Source organism: Pan troglodytes, chromosome 2, assembly GCF_028858775.2.
Source record: "Pan troglodytes isolate AG18354 chromosome 2, NHGRI_mPanTro3-v2.0_pri, whole genome shotgun sequence".
In the NCBI taxonomy this organism is placed as follows: Eukaryota; Metazoa; Chordata; class Mammalia; order Primates; family Hominidae; genus Pan; species Pan troglodytes.
The window spans coordinates 37,702,244-37,726,239 of record NC_086015.1 but is presented as its reverse complement, the minus strand read 5'-3'; the positions used below and the strand labels follow the sequence as shown (position 1 = coordinate 37,726,239).

At 36.2% G+C, this 23,996-nt stretch overlaps 1 protein-coding gene across 32 annotated transcripts in view; it reads left to right on the top strand.

Annotated features, from left to right (window-relative positions):
• The window catches only part of CLASP2 (cytoplasmic linker associated protein 2), a 221,376-nt gene that overhangs the window by 5,813 nt on the left and 191,567 nt on the right, over window positions 1–23,996 (top strand). For all 32 annotated transcript variants that reach the window (XM_024355363.3, XM_054681601.2, XM_054681602.2 and 29 more), the window contains exons 2-3: window positions 15,535–15,613; window positions 22,519–22,622. In XM_024355363.3, the coding sequence (XP_024211131.1) occupies window positions 15,535–15,613; window positions 22,519–22,622 (183 nt within the window). The remainder of the gene's footprint in view (window positions 1–15,534; window positions 15,614–22,518; window positions 22,623–23,996) is intronic.

Sequence of the window (23,996 nt, the reverse complement as noted above, 5' to 3'; positions counted from 1 at the left end):
CAGTGGTTTTGTGGGTACAGGTGGCTTTTGGTTACATGGATAAGTCCTTTGTTGGTGATTTCTGAGATTTTAGTGCACCTGTCATCCAAGCAGTGTACACTACCAATATATAGTCTTTTATCCCTCAACCCTCTCCCAACCTTCCCCTTGAATCCCCAAAGTTTATTTTATCATTCTTATGCCTTTGATTCCTTATAGCCTAGCTCCTAACTTATAAGTGAGAACATACGATATTTGATTTTCTGAGTTTCACTTAGAATAATGGCCTCCAGCTCATCCAAGTTGCTGTAAAAGACATTATTTTGTTCCTTTTTGTGGCTGAGAAGTATTCCATGGTGTATGTATACCACATTTTCTTTATTCACTCATTGGTTAATGGGCACTTAGGTTGGTTCCATATCTTTGCAAATGTGAATTGTGCTGCTATAAACGTGCATGTCCCTGTGTCTTTTTTATATAATGACTTCTTTTCCTTTGGATAGATACCCAGTAGTGAGATTGCTGGATGGAATGGTAGTTCTACTTTTAGGATTCTTTAGGGAATCTCCATACTGTTTTTCAGAGTGGACACCAGCAGTATTAAAGTGTTCCTTTTTCATCACATCACATGACACCAACATCCATTGTTTTTTGACTCTTTAATTATGGCCATTCTTGCAGGGGTAAGGTGGTATCTCATTGTGGTTTTAATTTGCATTTCCCTGATGATTAGTGATGGTGAACATTTTTTCATATGTTTTTTGGCCAGTTGTATATCTTCTTTTGGAAATTGCCTATTCATGCCCTTTGCCCACTTTTTGATGGGATAATTTGGTTTTTTTTCCTTGCTGATTTGAGTTCCTTGTAGATTCTGGATATTAGTCCTTACATTCATTCTTAATTCTATTTTCTCTCTTCATTCTTGTTTTATGGTCCTTATTTGATAAAATGCTATACTGCACTGAGCATGGTGGCTCACACCTGTAATCCCAGCACTTTGGGAGGCTGAAGTGGGCCGATCACCTGAGCTTGGGAGTTTGATACCAGCCTGGCCAACATGGTGAAACCCTGTCTCTACCAAAAAAAAAAAAAAAGAAATAAAAAAATTAGCCAGGTATGGTGGTGCATGCCTGTAATCCTAGCTATTCGGGAGGCTGAGGTAGGAGGATCCCTTGAACCTGGTAGGCAGAATTTGCAGTGAGCTGAGATTGCGACACTACACTCCGGCCTGGGTGAGAGAATGAGATTTTGTCTCAAAAAAAAAAAAAAAAAAAAAATGCAATACTGGTTAATCCCACTCAGCCTACCCTATAGCTACACTAGGGCAACTGAAGGTGTTTGGAGAAAAACACAAAACCTCTTTAACTGGCTTCATTTTAAATTCCTGACCATTATATGGGCCCTTAATGCTGCCTGACAGTCATACTATATTTTCTTAGTTCATTCACTCTTTCACTTAAACAACTATTCTACATCTTTTCCTCTCCCCTTGGTCCTACTAGTACCTCTTCTACAATCATCATTGTCAGCTGAGGCATGCGTTGCTTCCGACTTCACTGAGAAAATGGAAGGAAGCAGAATTTCTTTTTTGAGATGGAGTCTCACTCAGTCGCCAGGCTGGAGTGCAGTGGCGTGATCTCAGCTCACTACAACATCCGCCTCCCGGGTTCAAGTGATTCTCCTGCCTCAGCCTCCAGAGTAGCTGGGACTACAGGTGTATGCCACCATGCCCAGCTAATTTTTGTATTTTTAGTAGAGACGGGGTTTCACCATGTTGGCCAGGCTGGTCTCAAACTCCTGACCTGTGGTGATCCACCTGCCTTGGCCTCCCAAAGTACTGGGATTACAGGCGTTAGCCACCGCGCCTGGCCAACTCCTAGGTAATTTAAAGTGTTAGAGAGTATCATAAATGCTATTTGTTCTTTTGTATTTTTATTATTTATTTATTTTGGAGACAGGATCTTGCTCTGTTGCCCAGGCTGGAGTGTAGTGGCACGATCATAGCTCACTGCATCCTCCAATTCCTGGGCTCAAGTGACCCTCTGGCCTCAGTCTTCTGAGTAGCTGAAACTATAGGTATGAGCCACTATGCCTTTAAAAATTATGTTTTTTGGCATATAGAAATAAAATGGCATTTGGTATATTGATTTTTATGGCTAGCCTGCTTATGATAACAATTAAAAACATTTTTTATCCAATTTGTGGATTTTTAAAAGGTTTTCTATATGTATATCACAGACTAACAACAATTTTGCTTGGTTTTGGTGTATTGGCTAAGACCCTTAGGATGAGGATGAATAAAAGAAAGTATACCTCCTTGTGTTCTGGGTACCAAGGGTGTTTTCTAACATCTCACCATTAGGAATCATGCTTTCTGTAATTACAAAAACTTTACTATGGAGAATATTGAACATATGTAAAGGTAGACAGTAAAATAAATTCAGCCACAAAGCTTATCAGCCCGTGGCCAATCCTGCCCCATCACTGTGTCACAAATCACAGATATCATATTGTTTCATCCCCAGGACTTCCTAGTTACTGTGTCAAAGATATATGTTCTTTTAAAAAAATTATTAATGTAACCTCAACTTCATCACAATTATAAAACAATAATTCCTTGATGTCACATGTGCAGGGTTCACATTTCTAAATCTTTTAGTAAGTTATTTTAAGAAAAATTAGGAACCAAATAACAACCACATGTTGTGATTCATTAATATATTATCTTCCTATTGCTGCTAACAAATTATGACACACTTACTAGCTTATACACTTATACATTTATTCTTTTACAGTTCTAGAGGTCAAAAATCTAATATGGGTTTCACTGGGATAAAATCAAGGTGTCAGCAGGATTATATTCCTTCTAGAGACTTCAGGGGAGAATTTTCCAGCTTCTAGGGGATGCCTGCTTTGCTTGGTTCTTGGTGTCTTTCTCCATCTTCAAAGCCAGCAGTATAACGTCGTCACATCTGTTCATCTGACCTGTTCTGTCATCAAATCTCCTCTGACTGTGGCTTTTGGCCTCCTCCTTATAAGTACCCTTGTCTTTAAAAGGATTCCCCCTTATAAGGACCCTTCAAGTAAATCCACACATATATAGTCAACTAATTTTTGACAAAGACACCAAGAATACACAATGGGGAAAGGATAGTGTCTTCAATAAACAGTATTGGAAATACTGGATATCCACATGCAAAAGAATGAAATTGGATGAAATATGGTGAAATTATTTTACACCGTACACAATAATTACCTCAAAATGGATTAAAGACTTAAATGCAAGACCTAAAACTGTAAAACTCCTAGAAGAAAACATAGGGGGAAATATCCTTGACTTTGGTCTTGGCAGTGATTTTTTGGATTTGACATGAAAATACAGGCAACAAAAGCAAAAATAAACAGTGGAACTACATCAGACTACAAAGTTTTCTGGACAGCAAAGGAAGCAATCAACAAAACAAAATGGCATTCTACTGAATGGGAGAAAATACTTGCAAATCATATTTGATAAGGGTTTAATATCCAAAACGTATGAGATGCTCATCTAACTCAATGTTTGAGAAGATACCAACATCAGTAATTGTCAGGGTAATGTAAGTCAGAACCACGATGAAATATCACCTCATACCAGTTAGGATGTCTGCTATCAAAAAATCAAAAGAGAACAAGTATTAGAGAGGATGTGGAGAAGAAAATTGTACACTGTTGATGGGAATGTAAATTGGTACAGCTATCATGGAAAATGGTTAGGAGGTTCCTCAGAAAGTTAAAAATAGAACTACCATGTGCTCCACTTCTGAGTATATATCCAAAGAAAATAAATCACTATCTCAAAGAGATATTTGCATTCCCTTGTTCATTGCACCATTATTCACAATAGCCAGGATATGGAAACTGCTGTGTCCATAAACAGATGAATGCATAAAGAAAATGTGGGGTGTGTGTGTCGTGTGTGTGTGTGTGTGTGTGTATACACACACACACACACAACACACACACACGACACACACACAAAGGAATATTATTCAGCCTTAAAAAATAAGGAAATCCTGCCATTTGTGACAACATGGATGAACCTGGAAGACATTATGCTAAGTGAAATAAGCCAGACACAGAAAGACAAATATGGCATGATCTTACTTTTATGTCAAATCTTTAAAAAAAAAAAAAAGTCAAATTTATAGATAGTAACAGAATAGAATATAGAATGGTGATTACCAGGGGTTGGAGGATGTGGAAAAAGGGGAGGTATTGGTCAAAGGGTACATGCTTTCTGTTATACGATGAGTAAGTTCTGGAAACCTAATGCACAGTATGGTGACTATAGTTAATGTATATTGTACTTGAAATTTACTAAGAGCGTAGATGTCACGTTCTCACCCCAAAACAGATGGGGAAGGAGGAGACCCTAGTGATACCTTTAGGCCTAGGATAATCCAGAGGAATTTTTCCCTCTGAAGATCCTTAATTATATCCACAGAGTCCCTTTTGCCAAGTGTGATACCATATTCAGAGGTTCTGGGAGTCAGGATGTAACGCCTTTGTGAGGTTATTATTCTGCCTGCAAGAGTCAACATATTTATTAAGTCTCTTTTAATGTTTCCCCCTCAGTCTCTATTTAAAAAAATTCTTGAGTTTTATTTGTGTAGATTTTCCCACAGTCTGGATCTTGCCGGTTTCATTCGTGTAATGATGTTTGACTGTTCCATCTGTTTTTCCTGTAAATTGGTAATTTAGTTAGATCTAAAACTTAAATTGAGTCCTTTTTTGCGGGGCAGGGAGGCAAGACTATTTAATAGGAAATACTCTCCTTTCATCTCCTTCCTGGAGACACATGAGATATGGAAGGCACACAAGCTCTAGGTCTCTTTTTTGTGTGTATGTGATGTTAGAGGCCATTAACGTTCAGTGTCTAGATCTGTTAATTCATTAGAGTTTGCAAAATGGTGGTATTTGAATTCTGTTATTTCTTCATTTATTGGCTGGAATAGTTTTATAAGGAGAAACTTTCCCCATTTACAGTTATTTGATTACCTAGTGATATGGTTTATATAGAATGGTAGGTATATTGCTATGATTCTTTCCATTTACTTACTAATTGTGAAAATAATGGTTTTTTTAGTGTCCTTCAAATGTTTGTTTTTGTTTTCATATAATTATGAACTCATATATTTAAACATATCTAATGTGTTTCAAGACAATGCAGTTACTATCCTTTTTGATATTCAAACTGTCCTATCTTGACATGACCCTAGTAATCTTTGACTGCTTCTTTGCTGTCTGGTATCACAAGATGTATTTCCTGCTCCAACTGGGGAATGAGCCACCTCTCCAAGAAGCTCTTGATCTTTTTTTCATGGGAAGAGGTGCCTGGAAACTGCAATGTGGTGCTAGTGGTATTCATGTTCCTTGTTTGGTCATTGTTTCTAGATTTCTTCAATGGACAGAGGTAGATTTTATTTTATTTGGTTTATTTTTATTTTTTGAGACAGGGTCTCTCTCTCTCTTTGTTGCCTAGTCTGGAGTGCAGTGGCATAAACACAGCTCACTGCAGCCTCAACCTCCTGGGCTCAAGCAGTCCTCTTATGTCAGCCTCCCAAGTAGCTGGGACTACAGGCGCACACCACCATGCCCAACTAACTTAAAAATTTTTTTTTCTAGAGATAGGGTCTCCCTATGTTGCCCAGGCTGGTCTCGAACTCCTGGGCTCAAGCAATCCTCCCGTCTTGGCATCCCAAAGTGCTGGGATTACAGGCATGAGCCACTACACCTGACCTAGATTTTATTTTAATTTTAAAGAAAAATATGTCATGAGTTCATACTGATATTTCTAATTCAGATTTAAGACTACAGTTTTTACTTCTGTCTGTATCTTTTTTCTGTCAACAACAATAAGATTTATAAAGACTGTTAACTGTATTTTTCAGAGTTTTGTTTTTGTCTGTAGGATATGTCCCATTGACAAGATAGAGCCAAATTACTGTGTTTCAAGTCACTTGAAAATAGTCTTTTGTGTGGTTATGCTACTAACTTGATGTAAATTTAGATTCATTTATTTTATTTCATTTTCAAAATAGTTGTTGCTAAAAGAAGATATCTTCAAATAACTCTAGTTTCTCTGTTCCTTGTATCCTGTTCTCACCGTTAAAACTTTATTTTCCATCATTGTGTCTTTGTGTGTTTTTTGTGTGTTTTTTGGGAGAGGATCTCACTCTGTTGCCCAGGTTAGAGTGCGGTGGCACCATCATGACTCACTGCAGACTTGACGTCCCAGGCTCAGGTGATCCTCCCACCTCAGCCTCCCCAGCAACTGGGACCACAGGCGCATGACACCATGCCTAATTTTTTATTTCTTGTAGAGATGGGGTCTTGCCATGTTGTGCAGGCTGGTATCAAACTCCTGGGCTCAGGTGATGCTTCCACCTTGACTTCCCAAAGTTCTGGGATTACAGGCATGAGCCACCTCACCCAGCCATCATTGGTTTTTATAAACATTTATGTCTGTCTATATCTATTTAATTCCCCTTTTTTTGATATACATACTTTTCCCAACTTTGCTTTTTTCACTTAACAGTATACTGTGGAAATCATTGCATAGCAGAATTAGGGTAGTCTTCATTTTTATTTTTAAAGTGTCATAGTATCCTGTAGTGTGGATACACCATGGTTTACTGAATCTGTCCCATATTGATGAATGTTTGGATAGTTTCCAGTCTCTTGTAGTGAATAATTTTTGCATGTCTTTTCATAATTTTACTTGTATATCTTGGGGATAGATTCCTAAGTATATTCTTAAGAGTACACATTTTTTCCTGCTTATTTGAGATACTGCTTGGCTCATATATGTGTAATTGAGTCTATTTTGGATTTTAAATTTTAACAGCTCTATTGATATCTCATTCTGTATAATTCACTCATTTGAAGTGTATATTACATTGATTTCGTAATAGCTACAGGTTTGTGCACCCATCACCACAGTAAATTTTAAAACATTTTCATCACCTCCAAAAGAACTCTTTACCTTTTAGCTATTATACCACCCTCCATACCCACCCCAACCTAGTCCTAAGCTACCACTATTCTACTTCTTATCTTTATAGATTTACCTATTGTAGACATTTCTTATAAATTGAACCATATAACATGTAGCCTCTTGTGACTAGCTTCATTGAACTATGATATTTTCAAGGTTAATCTATGTTATAGCATGTATCAGCCATTCGTATTTATGGATGAGCAAAATTCTGTTGTATGCATATACTACATTTTGTTTATCTGTGCATCAGTTGGTGGACATGTGGGCTGTTTCCACCTTTGACTATTGTGAATAATGCTGCAGTGAACATTGACGTACAAGTATGTATGGCTGTATCTGTTTGAGTCACTTCCTTTGGGTATATACCTAAGAGTGGAATTCCTGGGCCATGTGGTAAATTTATGTTTAACTTTAGGAGGAACTGCCAAACTGTTTTCTTCAATGGCTGCACCATTTTACATTCCCACCACCAGCATATAAGGGTTCCAGTCACTCTACGTCCTTACCAACATTTGACATTTTCCATTTTCCTAGTAGGTGTGAAGTATTATCTTATTGTGGTTTTGATTTGCATTTCTTTAATGACTAATAATGTTGAGCATCTTTTCATGTGCTTATAAGCCATTCATATATATATATACATATATATATATACATGTATATATATATTTTTTACTGCGTCTCCATCTGTCACCCAAGCTGGAGTGCAGTGGTGCAATCTCGGCTCACTGCAACCTCCACCTCCCAGGTTCAAGTGATTCTCCTGCCTCAGCCTCCCAAGTAGCTGGGACTACAGGCGCATGCCACCATGCCCAGCTAATTTTTTATATTTTTATTAGAGATGGGGTTTCACCGTGTTAGCCAGGATGGTCTCGATCTCCTGACCTCAGGTGATCCACCCGCTTTGGCCTCTCAAAGTGCTGGGATTACAGGCATGAGCCACTGTGCCTGGCTGCCATTTGTATATCTTATTTGGAGAAATGCCTATTCAAGTTCTTTGCCCATTTTTGTTTTTTAATAGGTTTTATTTTTTTAGAGCAGTTTTAGGTTCACAGTAAAATTGAGTAAGAGAGACAGATTTCTCATATATCTGCCTGCTTCCGCATAATGCACAGCCTCCTCCACTGTCAGCATCCCCTACCAGAGTGATACACTTGTTATAATTGATGAGCCTACATTCACACATCATTATCACTCAAGGTCCGCAGTTTACATTAGGCTTCACTCTAAGTGTTGTACATGCTATAGGTTTTGATGAATATACTTAACATTATAGTATTATGCAGAATAGTTTTACTGCCCTAAAAATCCTCTGTGCTCTGCCTAAAACTTCCTCCTTCCCCAATCCCTGGCAGTCACTGATCCTTTTACTATCTCCATAGTTTTGCCTTTGCCAAATGTCATGCAGTTTGACTCCAACAGTATGAAGCGTTTTCAGGCTAACTTCTTTCACTATAAGCATACATTTAAGATTCTTTCATGTCTTATTCATGCCTTGATAGCTCATTTCCTTTTAGTGCTGAATACTATTCCATTGTCTGAATGTACTACATATTTATCCATTCACCTACTGAGGGACATCTTGGTTGCTTTCAAGTTTGCCAACTGTGAATAAAGTTGCTTTAAACATGAGTGTGGGCTGGGCATGGTGGTGCATGCCTGTAATCCCAGCCCTTTGGGAGGCCAAGGCCAGTGGATCACTTGAGTCCAGGAGTTCAAGACCAGCTTGGGCAATGTGGTGAAACCCTGTCTTTGCAAAAAACAAAAACAAAAAATATGAGTGTGTAGGTGTTTTATGGACATCAATTTTCAACTCCTTTGGCTAAATACCAAGGAACATGAATGATCATTGGATCATATGGGGGAAAGTATATATAGCTTTGTAAGAAACTGCCAAAATAACTGTACTATTTTGCATTCCCACCAGTAGTGAATGAGAGTTCCTCTCTCTCCCTACCTTTGTCAGCACTTAGTGTTGTCGGTGAATTGGGTTATGGCCATTTTAATAGGTGTGTAGTGCTATCATAATTTTATTTGCAATTCCTAATGACATACGATGTTGAGAATCTCTTCATGTGCTTATTTGCTGTTTATATATCTTACATCTTTTTTGGTGAGGCACTGTTTGGATCTTTTGCCCATTTTTTGAGTTGTTTATTTTCTTGTTGTTGAGTTTTAAGAGTTCTTTGTATATTTTGCATTACAGTCTTTTATCAGATGTGTATTTTGCAAATATTTTCCCCCAGTCTGTGGTTTGTTTTCCCATTCTGTAGACATCTTCCATAGAACAGAAGTTTTTAATTTTAGTGAAGCCCATCTTAACAGTTATTTCTTTCATGGACCATGCCTTTGGTGTCATATCTAAAAAGACATTGCCACATCAAGGTCAATTAGATTTTTTCTTATGTTATTTTCTAGGAGTTTTATATTTTACATTTAGTTTTATGATCCTTTGAGTTAATTTTTGGTGAAGGGCATAAGGTCTCTGTCTAGATTAATGTTTTGCATGTGGATCTCAGTTGTTGCAGTACCATTTGTTGAAAAGATTATCTTTTCTTCATTATATTGCCTTTGCTTTTTTGTGAGAGATCATTTGATTGTATTCATGTGAGTGTATTTCCAGACTTTCTATTCTTTTCTGTTTGCTCATTTTAAAAAATGGGTTATTTGTCCTTTTACTATTACGTTGTAAAAGTTCTTATGGATACAAGTCCCTTAACAGATATATGTTTTACAATTGTTTTCCCCTATTCTGTTGGTTGTCTTTTCACTTTCTTCATCATGTTTTTTTGAAGACTAGGTGTTTTTAGTTTTGATAAACTCTAATTCTTTTTTTGTTTGTTGTTTATGCTTTTTATGTCCTGTCTAAGAAACCATGGCCAAGGTCACAATGATTTACCCTATGTTTTCTTCTAATAACTATAGAGTTTTAGCTCTTACATTTAGGTTTATGATTCATTTTGAGTTAATTTTTATGTATGGTGTGAGGTAGTGGTCCGCGTTCATCCAGTTGTCCTAGTACCATATGTTGAATCATTCCCCCATTGAATGGTCTTGACACCCTTGTTGAAAATCAGTTGCCCATAAAAATGTATGGGTTTATTTCTGGACTCTGAGTTCTATGTCATTAATTTATATTTCTCTTCTTGTGCCATTGTCACACTGTCTTGATTACAGAAGCTTTGTAGGATGTTTTGAAATTGGGAAATTTGAGTCTTCCAACTTTTTCTTTTTCAAGCTTGTTTTGACAATTCTGGGCCCCTTGAATTTTCATATGAATTTTAGAATAGGCTTCTTAAACTCTACAGTGAACCCAGTTGGCTATCAGATAAGTATTTTGCAAATATTTTCTCTTAATCTGTGACTGGGTTTTTCATTTTCTTAGCCATGTCTTTTAAACAGCAGAAGTTCTTAGTGAAGTCTGCTTTATCAATTTTTAAAATTTTATGTTGTCTCCAAGAATCTTTTATGTTTTTTTCTTTTATGTTTCTTTTCATGTTGTCTCTAAGAATTATTTGTGTACTCCAGGTGTAAAGATTTTCTCCTGTGTTTTCTTCTAGTAGTTTTATAGTTTTAGGTTTTATGTTTATATCTCATACATTTTTGAGTTGATTTTTGTAAATGATGTGATGTATAGGTTGAGGTTCATTTTTTATTTTGCACGTGGATATCCAATTGTAACATCACCATTTATTGAAAAAGTATATTTCTTTCCTTCATTGAATTGCCTTTGCACAGTTGTTGGAGATCAGTTGACTATATATGTGTATGTCTATTTTTGGACTGCCTCTTCTGTTTCATTGATCTATATATTTGTTTGTTCTTTTGAGACAGGGTATTACTCTGTTACCCAGGCTGGAGTGCAGTGGTGCATTCATAGGTCACTACAGCTTCAAACTTTTGGGCTCAAGCAATCCTCCTGCTTCAGCCTCTTGAGTAACTGGTATTATATGCCTGTGCCACCATGGCCAGCTACTTTTAAAATTTTTTGTAGAGACAGGTTCTCGCTATGTTGCCCAGGCAGGTCTCCAGCGATCCTCTTGTCTCAGCCTCCAGAAGTGCTGGGATTACAGGCATGTGCCTCTTACAGCCCCCACATTGTCTTGATTACTGTAGGTTTATATTAAGTCTTCAAATCAGATAATTGCACTGTAACTTCATTTTTCTTACTCAATATTGATATGAGTATTCTAATTCATTTACCTTTCTATATACATTTCAGGATCAGCTTGTCGATTTCTGCATCAAATTCTACTGGAATTTTGATTGGGATTGCATTCACACAAGAACAATTTGTGGGGTTTCAAATCTTTATAATATTAAGTTGTCCAATTCATGAACTTGGTGTATATATGTATGTGTATGTGTGTATATATATATATATATATCCATTTATTTAGCTCTTTTTCTATCACTTTCATTAGCATTTTGTGATTTCAGCATGTAGATCTTGGACTTAATTGTTAGAATTATATCTAAGTATTTTGTGATTGTTGTTAGTTTTGTAAATGATACAGTATTTTGAAAATTCCCAATTGTTGAGTGCTGGTCTATAGGAACACAGTTTGTTTTATTTTATTTTTTTGAGACGGAGTTTCACTCTTGTCACCCAGGCTAGAGTGCAATGGTGCGATCTCAGCTCACTGTAACCCCTGCCTCCCAGGTTCAAATGATTCTCCTGCCTCAGCCTCCCGAGTAGCTGGGATTACAGGCACCCACCACCACACCTGGCTAATTTTTTTTGTATTTTTTAGTAGAGACAGAGTTTTACCATGTTGGTTGGGCTGGTCTCGAACTCCTGACCTCAGGTGATCTGCCTGCCTCACCCTCCCAAATTGCTGGGATTACAGGCATGAGCCACTGCACCTGGCCCACAATTGATTTTTTTATAGTGACCTTTTATCTCATGACTTTACTAAACTCAATGGACCTAGTATTTGTTTTAGAGTGTCAGTTAGTTTTTAGAGTAATTAAATACATATATTTTTAAGGTTTTTTTGTTTGTTTGTTTGTTTGAGACAGTGTCTTGCTTTGGTGCCAGGCTGGAGTGCAGTGACACAATCTCAGCTCACTGCAACCTCTGCCTTCCAAGTTCAGATGATTCTTGTGCCTCAGCCTCCTGAGTAGCTGGGATTACAGGTATGTGCCACCACACCCAGCTAATTTTTGCATTTTTAGTAGAGATGGGGTTTTGCCATGCTGGCCAGGCTGGTCTCGAACTCCTGACCTCAGGTGATCTTCCTGCCTTCCAAAGTGCTGGGGTTACAGGCATGAGCCACTGTTCCCAGCTTATTTTTAAGGTTTTAAATATTTATTTTAATTTCAACTATTTCCTGTTATTTCTTAGTGTAGATCTAAGTTTTTGTCTGCTGTCATGTATTTTTTCCCTGAAGATTTTCCCTTAACATTTCTTGTGATACAGGTCTCTTGTAATGAATTCTATTAGATTTTGTTTGTTTGAAAAACTTTTTATTTCTCCTTTAGTTTTAAAATGTCTTTTAAAATATCTTTTATTTTAACTAGGTATAGAATTATGAAGCGACAGCATTCTTTTTTTTTTTTTTTTTTTTTTTTTGGTAGTACAATAATCTGTGGTTTTGCTTTCTACGGTTTCACTTACCTGTGGTCAGTTGTAGTCCCAAAACAGGTAAGTACAATATAAATTTTAAGAGAGACAAGACACATGTAACTTTTGTTATAGTATATTGTTACGGTTATTATACTTTATTATTGTTAATCTTTTACTGTGCCAAATTTATAAATTAAACTTTATCATAGGTATATATTTGTAGGAAAATTTATATATAGGTCTCAGTACTGTCTGTGGTTTCAGGTATCCACTGGGGTCTTGGGATGTATTACTTAAACAGATAAGGGGGGACTACTATACTGTAACAATGTCATTCCATTGTCTCCTTACTCTCATACTTTTTGGCCGGAAATCTTCTGTACTTGTGTATTTAATGTCCTTTTGTTTTTTTCTCATTGACTTTAAGATTTTTCTTTCCTTTGGTTTTAACAGTTTGAATAGGATGTGTCTTGGTGTTTTTTGGAATTTTCTGTTTGGGGGTTTTCTGAGACTTAGATGTATGGTTTGATGCCTTTCATTATTTTTCCTATATTCTTGGCCATTTTCCCTCCAAATATTTCTTCAACCTTGTTCTCTCTTCTAGAATTCCTATGACATTATGTTGGGCAATTTAATATTATCCCACTGCTCTTGAATGCTTTGTCTCTCCCCTTCCCTTTTTGTTCCTTTTTGTATTTCAATTTGAGTAATTTGTATGAACGTATTTTCAGATTCCCTGATTCTTTCCTTCTCTGTATCAAATCTTTTGATGAACCCATCAAAGGCATCTTAATCACTTTTACCTTGCTTTTAATGCATTTAAAAAATTATTTGTATTTTGACTCTGCCTTAAAGTTTTGGTCTCACTGCTGGAATTCCTTTTATTCCTGCATGTTGTTGGCTCTTTTAACTAGAACATTTACTACATTAATCACAGTTATTTAAATGGTCTGATAATTCCAGCTTTCAGATTATCTATGTATTTTGTTCCATGCTTTATTCTTGATATTGGTATTTATCCCTCCTTGCTTTTTTGTGTGTCTCATAATGTGTGGTTGAAAACTGGACAGTGTTTAAGATGTTTAAGAGCAAGTTAAATAGTACTTATGCCTGGAGATGACATGCCTTTTTTCTGCTAAACTTATATATAGTGTGGAGCTATGCAGTCAGTCTAGTCAGGAGTTGAGTTAGGTTTCAATGTTATGATTGCTATAGTTGCTTTAGTTCATATTTGCTTCAGATTTTTTTGTCACTTGGTTAATTTTATGAAGGGTTTTCCTCAAGTTTCTACTCAACTCTGCACTTTAGGTTTTCCCTGTTTTCTTGTGCTTCATAGAGGATTCTTCTTCGTGTTCTTGCCCCTTCCCCACTGGTAGACTGCTGTTGCTTCTTATTTCATGCTTGCTGGTCTGGTTGGGGGAAACAGCGTCATTCTTTGTTTTTCTGGTCTAGCTTCAGTCTTAGGAAGCTTTTTGTTCTGAGTCTTGAGGTAAGGCTTTATAAAGACCATGGCTTTCCCCAACTAGAGACCTTTAATTATATGGGCCCCAGGATGTTTTTCTGCTCCTTCCTCTGGGGTAGAAGGCTTTTTATCTTTTTCCTCTCCTTAATAGCATTGAGTTTTACCTGTGCCTTAGGCGTAACAGTGTTTGATATCCTTCACTGAGGAGCTTCAAACTTTTATTTCTTAGCTTCAAGCTTTTGTTTCTTACGGGACAAGGGTACTAGGAGCCTTTGTGCCTTTCCTGCACAGGCAGCGGTTTCCTTCCCCCAGGACTGTACCACCAAGAGATACTTTATCCAATATCCTGCTCAGCCCTTAGTCTTAAGAGTGTCCAGTGGAGGTTTGTGGAGAAAGAGCTTGCAAGTAGGTGTGAACTAGATCCTGTAAGTAGGTATGAGTTCTCCTTGTGTCTGTGGCTAGTTGTGTTTTCATGCTAGCCCACACTCAGTTGTAAATAGTTTTGTTAAGTATAACTGACTTCTTCTTACCCACTTACATCATGGGTTTATTTTCCTCCTGTCCTCTGTCACATGTGACCTACTGCCTGTGTCCCATGTCTTTGTTTAGATTTCAGGTTAGTTGGTTATTCTCCAGCCTTAGCTTTCTGATGGATTCAAGAACAGTCATGATTTTGTAGACCCAGTGGGCTTTTTCTTGTTAGAATGAGAGGGATATTCTTTCCAGTTTCTACATCCCAGACAGAAGGTGAAATTCCTCTGTAATTAAAGAGGCCTTCATTTTTAACTGTTACATTTAGGAAACATTTCAAAGTTACAAATATAGTTATGCATACCACATAACAACATTGTGGTCAATGATGGACTGTATATACAATGGTGGTCCCATAAGATTATAATAAAGCTGAAAAATTCCTATTGCCTGGTGACGTCATAATTGTTGCAATGTTGTGCTTGCATTACCTTTTTTATGTTTAGATACGCAAATACCATTGTATTAACAGTTGCCTACAGTATTTTGCACAGTAACATACTGTACAGGTAGTAGCCTAGGAGCAATAGGATATACCATATAGCTTAGGTTTGTAGTAGGCTATACTATCTAGGTGTAAATGCACTCTGATGTTTGCACAATAACAAAATTACCTGATGATACATTTGTTAGAATTTATCCCTGTCATTAAGTGATGCATGACTGTAGAGTCAGTAAACTCCTGTGTGACCTTTGTCTAATGTACTAGTTAGCATTGTGCCAAATATGCTTTATCGCTATCTTCCTGTTTACACGTTATTATTGTTGTTTTTATTGTTGAATCATTTGAGATTAGGGTGCTTAACCTCATGACTGTTTACCCTTGAATACTTAAATCTCATTTTTAAAAAATGTAATATATTTATGAAGATCTTTTATATGTCAAAAATTAAATACTGATATTAAAGTATGCATCAGTAATTTATATTCATTAAAATCCCTTTTTATCGGTAGGTATCATTAATGGGATTGGAAATTTTAAGTGCCTTTGTGGACAGATTATCAACACGCTTTAAATCCTATGTAGCAATGGGTAAGTTAACTTTGTTTATTTACAATTCTAAATAAGATTTGACATGATGACTTTTTTCGTTAGTTTTTATTTAGCAGAAATAGTTCTCTGTAAATTAAAAAAATGTAATTTCTGTAATCCCAGCACTTTGGGAGGCCGAGGCAGGTGGATCACCAAAGGTCAGAAGTTTGAGACCAGCCTGGCCAACATGGCAAAACCATGTCTCTACAAAAAATACAAAAATTAGCCAGGTGTGATGGCGTGTGCCTGTAATCCCAGCTACTTGGGAGGCTGAGGCAGGAGAATCTCTTGAACCTAGGAGGTGGAGGTTGCAGTGAGCTGAGATCATGCCACTGCACTCCAGCCTGGGTGACAGAGCAAGACTCTGTCTCAAAAAAAAAAAAAAGTAATTTTATGTAACCCAGAGATCTGCTACTTAGCATTTCAGTTTACCCAGAGACAAGGTTTTAAACTTACTTAAATCACCTTTGAGGCAAAAAAAAAAAAAAAAGAAAGAAAGAAAATTGTTTTTACTGGATCTTTTACTATTTTGTGAAATGCCACAATTTGTAATATAACTTACAGTGCCATGTTTCAGACTATTTATGGGGAAGGATCAGTTTCTTCATTGCCAGCATGTTGCAGACCAATATTTTATAAAATACAATAAAAATAAATTATAGCAAAATTAAATGAAAAAAAAAACAAGACCCAATTTTTTATCATTAGATGCAACAAACAAAATTTCTTTGGTCAAATTGCTTTAAAAACATTTTCTAAGTACTCTAAATTTCCTTATCATAGACAGTCTGTAGATTGATCCTAGGCTGTAGATCATACTTTGAATAGCACTTACTTACAGTGTGTTTGTAGTACAGTGCATATGGTAGGATAATGCTCTTCTTTGTATAGTTATTAGGATTACAAATTTGGCTCTGACTTATTTTCTAAACCCAAATGACCTTCATGTACCTTTAGAGTATGTTATAAGTGGATTTGATCCTATTATATAGCAGCATTATATAGCATATAGAAGGGTAGCCTCAGATATTAGTGATTTTCTTTGCTTTTTTCTTTTGTATTTTAAAATAGAGATGGGGTGTTGTTATGTTACCCAGGCTGGTCTTGAATTCCTGGGCTCAAGCAGTCCTCTCACCTCGGCCTTCCAAAGTGTTAGCATTATAGGCATGAACCACCATGCCTGGCCAGTGATTTTCTTTTGTGGATTAAGTTAATGCCTCCTAATATCAGTATATCATCACACTTAACTTTTTGATATGTTTGGTTAACTTTTTTCTTCATGTTTGGTATGCTACCTACCATTCTGTCAGTTTTTTCTTTTATTTTCTAGTTATCTTTTCAACAGAAGCATCTGATGGGGTTTCTCCTATCTTTATTATTTAGTTTTAATCAACACCAGGTTCCACTTCATCCTTTGTGTTAATATTTTCTGAAAAGATTTTTTTTTAAGCTGTTAGTCTCCCCTTACAACTCTATAGTAGGCCCATGGACTCACTGGCTCACACCTGTAATCCCAACAGTTTAGGAGGCTAAGGTAGGAGGATTGCTTGAGGCCAGGAGTTTGAGACCAGCCTGGGCAATAGAGTGAGACCATGTTTCTACAAAAAAAAAAAAAAAAAAAAAATTAGCAGGCTTACTGGTGTGTGCCTGTAGTCCTAGCTACTCTGAAGGCTGAGATGGGAGGTTGGGCCCAGGATTTCAAGGTTACAATGAACTAAGATTGCACCACCAAGCCCTGGGCAACAGAGTAAACCTCTGTCTCTTTAAAAAAAAAAAAAAAAAAAACTATAGTAGATATTGAAAACTGCTCTGCAAGTATTTTACTTGTTTATGTTTTCTTTCTTTCTTTCTCTCACTGTCTCTGTCTGTCTCTTTATTTTCTTTCCTTCCTTTGTTTTTCTTTTTTGAGATGGGATCTTGCTCTGTCACCCAGGCTGGAGTGCAGTGGTATGATCGTGGCTCACTGCAGCCTCAGCCTACTCAACACTCAAGTGATCCTCCCACCTCAGCCTCCTGAGTAGCTGGAACCACAGGTGTGAGCCACCATGCCCAGCCTGTATTTTCTTAAAATATTTTGAATCAGTGTTTAAAATTGAGAAGTTTTACATGAAAATTCATATTTCTGGCTTGTCTCAAGAAATTGCCTAATGTAGTGACCCTGATCAGAAGTTGCTTTGTAGTTTCTCCTGTGTCTAGGTGATGATCTTTCCAATTCGTAAAACCTCCTCCACCCCCAAAATCCTCTTGTCTCTTCGTAACTGAGAAAGTTAGGTATGATATGGTAAGGTTGGAATACTGCACTTCTTAAACTGGCTCAATTTCAGCATTTCCTGTGTCTCCTTGACCATAAACATTTGTGTTTGTGACTGTTGCCCTGTAGTAGCTCCCTGTTATTAATTGCTACAGAGAAAATTTAGACTTAAGAATAGTTCTAGGTATTATGTATCTCACTTATTTTTCAGACACCAGGAGTACCACATGGGGTTTTATGTACTGACTACACTCATACTGAGGCAATGGGAATATTGGAACCAGAATTCTAGTTTGACTCCCAACACTGCCCTCTTTTCAGAACTTAATTCTCTTAAGCTGTCTTTTACCATATATGTTCCTTCTCCATCTCAGTAGACTTTTTCTTTGTAATCTTCAGCAAGTACTTTGTCTTCACTCTAAGCTAATCAGAAACTTGCTCACTCTTTCTAGGCCTAGCTGAACTTGTTTGTGCATCTGCTGTGCCCTTATTTCTTTTTGAAATCTTCCCCTCTTCTCCATGGTCCTTTCTTTCCCTTCTAAAAATGTACTTCAGATTTGAGAATCTCAGGAATTTTCAGGTTAACCTCACCCCACATTGAATTTTTCTTTACTCGGTGATTCTTATACAGTTAAATACTTAATAAATTACATTAACTTACTTTTGTTGGTTAGTGTTTTTCATTTGTATTTGTGCAACTAGATGGCACATGTTCACACACTCTTATGTATGTATAGTTTTTCCTTTTAATCTCCTATTCTTTCTGTTATCCCTGTGCATTTACTGTCAGTCAATATTGTTTTCACTTTGAATCATAAGTGCTCATCATTTTCCTTAATGAAACTTGAACTTGTTATTACTTTAGGGTAATATACAGTGTGGTATAATAGGAAAATTTTATCACAGCTTTGCTATCAATTAATTGAATGCCTACTTTTTACCCATTTTTGCCTATTTACCTTTTACCCTTTTACTACTTTACATACATGAAAGATTATCCTCACTTCATTTCTAATTTGTAGAACAGCTCTGCAAGATTGGCAGCATACCTATGTGCTCTTAGAGAGGTATGGAACTGGACTAAGAGTCCCAGAGTTAGCTTTTTGGTTTTATCTGTGTTACAGAACTTAGCCAGATCTCTTTAGGAGTCTTTCTGTAAAAGGAAGGAGTTGAATTGAATTATGTCTGGAAGGTTTTTTGATAATCTAACTGTAGATATATATAACTTGATTTGAGAGATAATGTTTAGTTTTGGTGCACTCGGGTTATTAGTTATCATTACATGTATTTTTAGTATTCTTTTACGTTAAAAGTGGAAGTGTTTTAGGAAAATTGAGATTCATTTTTGGTTTTAGATACAGTTCCAAAAAGAGTATGAGCTCTATTAATGTAATTCTTAAATATATAATCTATATACATAGTATTAATAATAGAAAATATTTGTTTCCTTTTGTGACCACATATATTGTGGAAAAATATAATTTTCAAACAAAAAATATGCAATTTACATTTAATATTGATCACCAGCCCTGGTTTTATAACTGATTCAGTAAAGGATCTCATATCTTATAAATTTTGTAAACTATTTTAAAATTTTAAACAATTTTAACCCAAAATGTTATTGTAGAAGGAATACAAGAATAATCAGGCTACCCGGTTATCACTTTTGTAGAATGGTTTGCATCTTGTACGATGCTAAAAGAAAAAAAAATACTAAGAGTTACGTTTCAGACTTCTTCCATGTGTCATTGTCCAAATTCCAGTCTGTGATAGATTGATTCATTTGTTTAACACATTCATATGGAGAGCCTATTGAGTGAAAAATTCTGTTCTGGATACCCAATAAATATTTGTTGAATATTCATCATATTAAATGATAATTCAATGATCATGGGCTTGGTACAGGTGCTTTTTCCTTATTTTACTTCATCCTGTCACTAGTCATGTGAGGTATAGTTCTGTCATCCTTCCGTATTTTACAGACAAGGAAACTTTGAAGTTCAGGGAATTTTCTGTTTTGTAATTAGTAACTGGTAGAGTTAGGAATACAGTCTTGTTCTATTTGACTTCAAGGTAGTATGTGTTAAAAAGCGATCCAGTGCAAAAACAGTATGAATTTCTTGTTTAAATTATTAGCTGTAATAATTTTATGTAATGTGAAGTTTTTTGTTTTTGTTTATGTTTCGTAAAATGGTTTTTAATATTAAAGTGAGCCCCTGTTTGGGCCAACATTTGAATTTTCTTGTTGGAGTTAAATTTCACCTCTCAGGAATGAAGTGTCTTTTCTTTTTCCATTATTGTTATATGGTTGTTAACATATACACACACACTCAAACACCTCAAATTATAAGTAAATGGAGATGGTTATGACTTTGATCTCACATTGTATAGATATTTATTTATTTATTTATTATTTTTTTGAGACACTGTCTTACTCTGTTGCCTAGATTGGAGTGCAGTGGTGTGATCTTAGCTTACTGCAGCCTCTGCCTCCTGGGCTCAAACCATCCTCCCACCACAGCCTCCCAAGTAGCTGGGCTACAGACACGCATCATCACGCTCGGCTAATTTTTATAGTTTTAGTGGAGATGGGATTTTGTCATGTTGGCCAGGCTGATCTCAAACTCCTGGCCCCAAGTGATCCACTTGCCTTGGCCTCCCAAAGTGCTGGGATTACAGGTGAGAGCCACTGCACCTGGCCAGTATAAATTATTTAAAACCTGGTTTCACTTCTTGTTGTTTGCATGACCTTGGATAAGTTATTTAATCCTGCTGTGCCTTCTCTATCAAATGGGCCTACTCTGTTTCATAGGACTGTTGCAAGGATTAAATGAGATAATTCAGTGGTTAGTGCATAATACTATCTAACATTTGTTAAGTGTTTACTATTGTCTTCTGCCTTTCAGAAGCTATCAGAACCAGAAGCCCATAGTGGCCAACTTTATAGATGTTGATAAATTCTTCTAGTGTTAACAGTACATCCAAGATGTATGAGAAGAATTTTAATTGTTCCTATTGATGAACGTTGCCTCATAATTAGACTTATGATTTTTATGTTGAGGACATTGATTTCTTACACAGTCATTTCTGTGATTAAGCTTAATATCTTTCCATTTGGCATGTTGCCTTCTCACTCTAGTCATTTTTTTCCCAAAAAGAATGTAATTTCTTTTTTCTTTAACTCTTGTTCATTACTATATCAGTTTTGGTTATTACATTATAGATAATAGATTGGCTTCAAATTATATACACATTTAATTATATGTGTCTATAAATAAACCAGGGAAATATTTTTCTTGATCTGTTTCTTTCTCCTTCCCTTGTTTAACTAGACTTAGTCCTCCGTTGATTCAGAGAAAGAAAAGCTATGTAGTAGTCCCCCATTATCTTCAGGGGCTGTGTTCCAAGACCCCCAGTGGATTCCTGAAGCCTCCGATAGTCCAAACCAGTCCATGACCTGTTAGGAACTGGGCTGCACAGCAGGAGGTGAGTGGCCAGCAAGTGAACATTACCACCTGAGCTCTGCCTCCTGTCAGATCAGCCGCAGCATTCGATTCTCAAAGGAGCACGAACCCTATTGTGAACTGTGCATATTGAGGGATCTAGATTGTGCACTCTTTATGATGCCTGATCCCAAAACCATCCTCCCCACCCCCTGCCACTGTGGAAAAATTGTCTTCCACAAAACCAATCCCTGATGCCAAGAAGACTGGGGACTGCTGCTATACATGCGATGTGTTTTTGATCTGATAACCAAAACAGCTACTAAGGGACTAATAGGCAGGTAGCATGAACAGTGCGGGTATGTTGGACAAAGGAAGGATTCACATCCCATACCGAATGGAGCGGGACAGTCCAAGAATTCATCATGCTACTCAGAATGGTGCACAATTTAAAACTTATGAGTTGTTTATTTCTAGAATTCTCCATATAATATTTTCAGACCACAGTTGGCCATGGGTAACTGAAACCACAGAAAGTAAAGCTGTGGATAAGGGGGGACTACTGTATAGCTGTAATATCAAAAGAGAAACAAGGCAAATTTCCTTGCTTTTGAACATGCAGAATGATGATAGTGATAGTGATAGTAGGTGGCATATTATAGAAAGTGCTTACTCTGTGCCCTTTACTCTTTGAGTTGTTTATGTGTATTATTTTTTAATTTTCAATAATCCTCTGAGATGAGTACTGCTACCCACATTTATGGCTGAGGAAACAGACAAAAGGTGTCTAAAAAATAGACATTTGGTCACACACCTAGTACGACCACACTAAATGGTAGTGGTAATTTAAGGGATTACAGGAAGATAATTTTGACTATGAGATATTTTGGCCCTATGAACTGACTTTAGAACCTGTTCCCTTTGAATTCTACTTCCTCCTTGTCCCCTCCTCTATACATTTCTCTGAGAAAAATAATATTTAGTTTTGCTGTTTTTTTAACATTATAATAAGGAGATATCATGCTGCATGTATTCTTGTGAAACTGCTCAGTTATTTTTTATTGGATTCATGTGTAAAGAACTTAAAACAATTTCTTTACCTCACAACTCTTCATTTATGGAAACAATTGCTATTTGTAATTTTGAAAAATATAGTTTTTAATGGAGATGAGTTATAAGTAATTACTCTTTTACTCCCTCCCCTTCTTTAGTTATTGTAGCTTTAATAGACAGAATGGGAGATGCCAAAGACAAGGTTCGAGATGAAGCTCAGACTCTGATATTGAAGTTAATGGATCAAGTAGCACCACCTATGGTAAGCCTACATTTTAAAATTCAGATTTTGCTAATGGTAATCACAGGAAATCATTAAAGCCACAGCAAGCATGAACACTGAAATTTTAAGCAATGATTTGTTGCTAATACTGTTAAGAAGTTGATATTTAAGATACAGTGTCAGTGTTTGACTTTCTGGTTTTTTGCTTCTGATTCTTATTTTGTACTCTTAATGCTTTTTTTTAAAAAGCTAACTAATAGATTTCAGTGATTTGACAGTATACGGATTATGTTATACTTTAGGATTTTTTGGTTTCTCTTTTTTGTAAATTATAAAATGTTTATTGAGAAAGCTTATTTTGAGAACACTGAATGCTATATTGTTCATTTCTGCAACTCCTACAGAGACCAGAAGAAAATTTTTTCACAGGTGATTACTTTGTTTTCCCAAATATTTTATATTTCAGAACAAATTTTTTTTTTTTTTTTAAATATTGTGGTGGGTATCCTTCCACTCTTGTTTATTCATTTACATTTTAGGTTGTTTTTGGCTTTCTGTGATTACAAACAGTACCATAAGGGGCATCCCTTGTACTTCTATCTTTGAACATAAATATAGGTATTTATATGGAATAGCATTCCTGAGGTAGTATTGGTGAGTCAGGTTACTCACATTTAAGATTTTTTTTTTTTTTGTAATTTCTTAAGCCACCTTCTTGAAAGTTTGGTAGGGAGAGAGAAATATATTAATAGAACTGAATACAGACTCCAGAAAGAATACTGAGTACAGAAAGAGGAGGGCTGTGTATGTTGTATATTTGAATTTAGTTAAAGGGTAAAGGTGGTGTTTCCAAATGTGGAGAAAGGATTGATTGGTACAGTTGGCTTTACGTTTGTAAAAATAAAGTTGGATTTCTTGTTACGCCCAAAATAATTGGTTTAGATTATTTGTATAGGTTTATCTATGCTTTTTCTAACAGAAAAGTGTGGTAGGTAGCTATAAAATGAATTGCCCAAATACGTCTCTGAATTTGGATCCAGCATTAAAAGGAAGAAAGTCTGAATTATAAAATGTCCACAAAAAAAAAGCCTGTTCCATGTGAGTCTATATTAGTTGCTAGGCAATGTTGGACCACTTAAATACTTACTGGACTGCTGGACTTATAATGGCAGCATTGTTATTGAAGGTTTCTTAATTATAGAAGAAATCCTGTGTCCTTGGAAATTCTAAGGTTTTCAGTTGTTGGACATGGTTCTTCTGAGAATAATCAAAATCTAAAGTGAAATATATATAAGTACTAAAATGTGATTAAGGTAATAAAAATGGGTGAGAGCAATTGTGTAATTTGGCTTAGAAAAACTTGTAAGTAGTGGAGAAATGAACAACAGTCTGATGAAAACATTCAGTTACCGA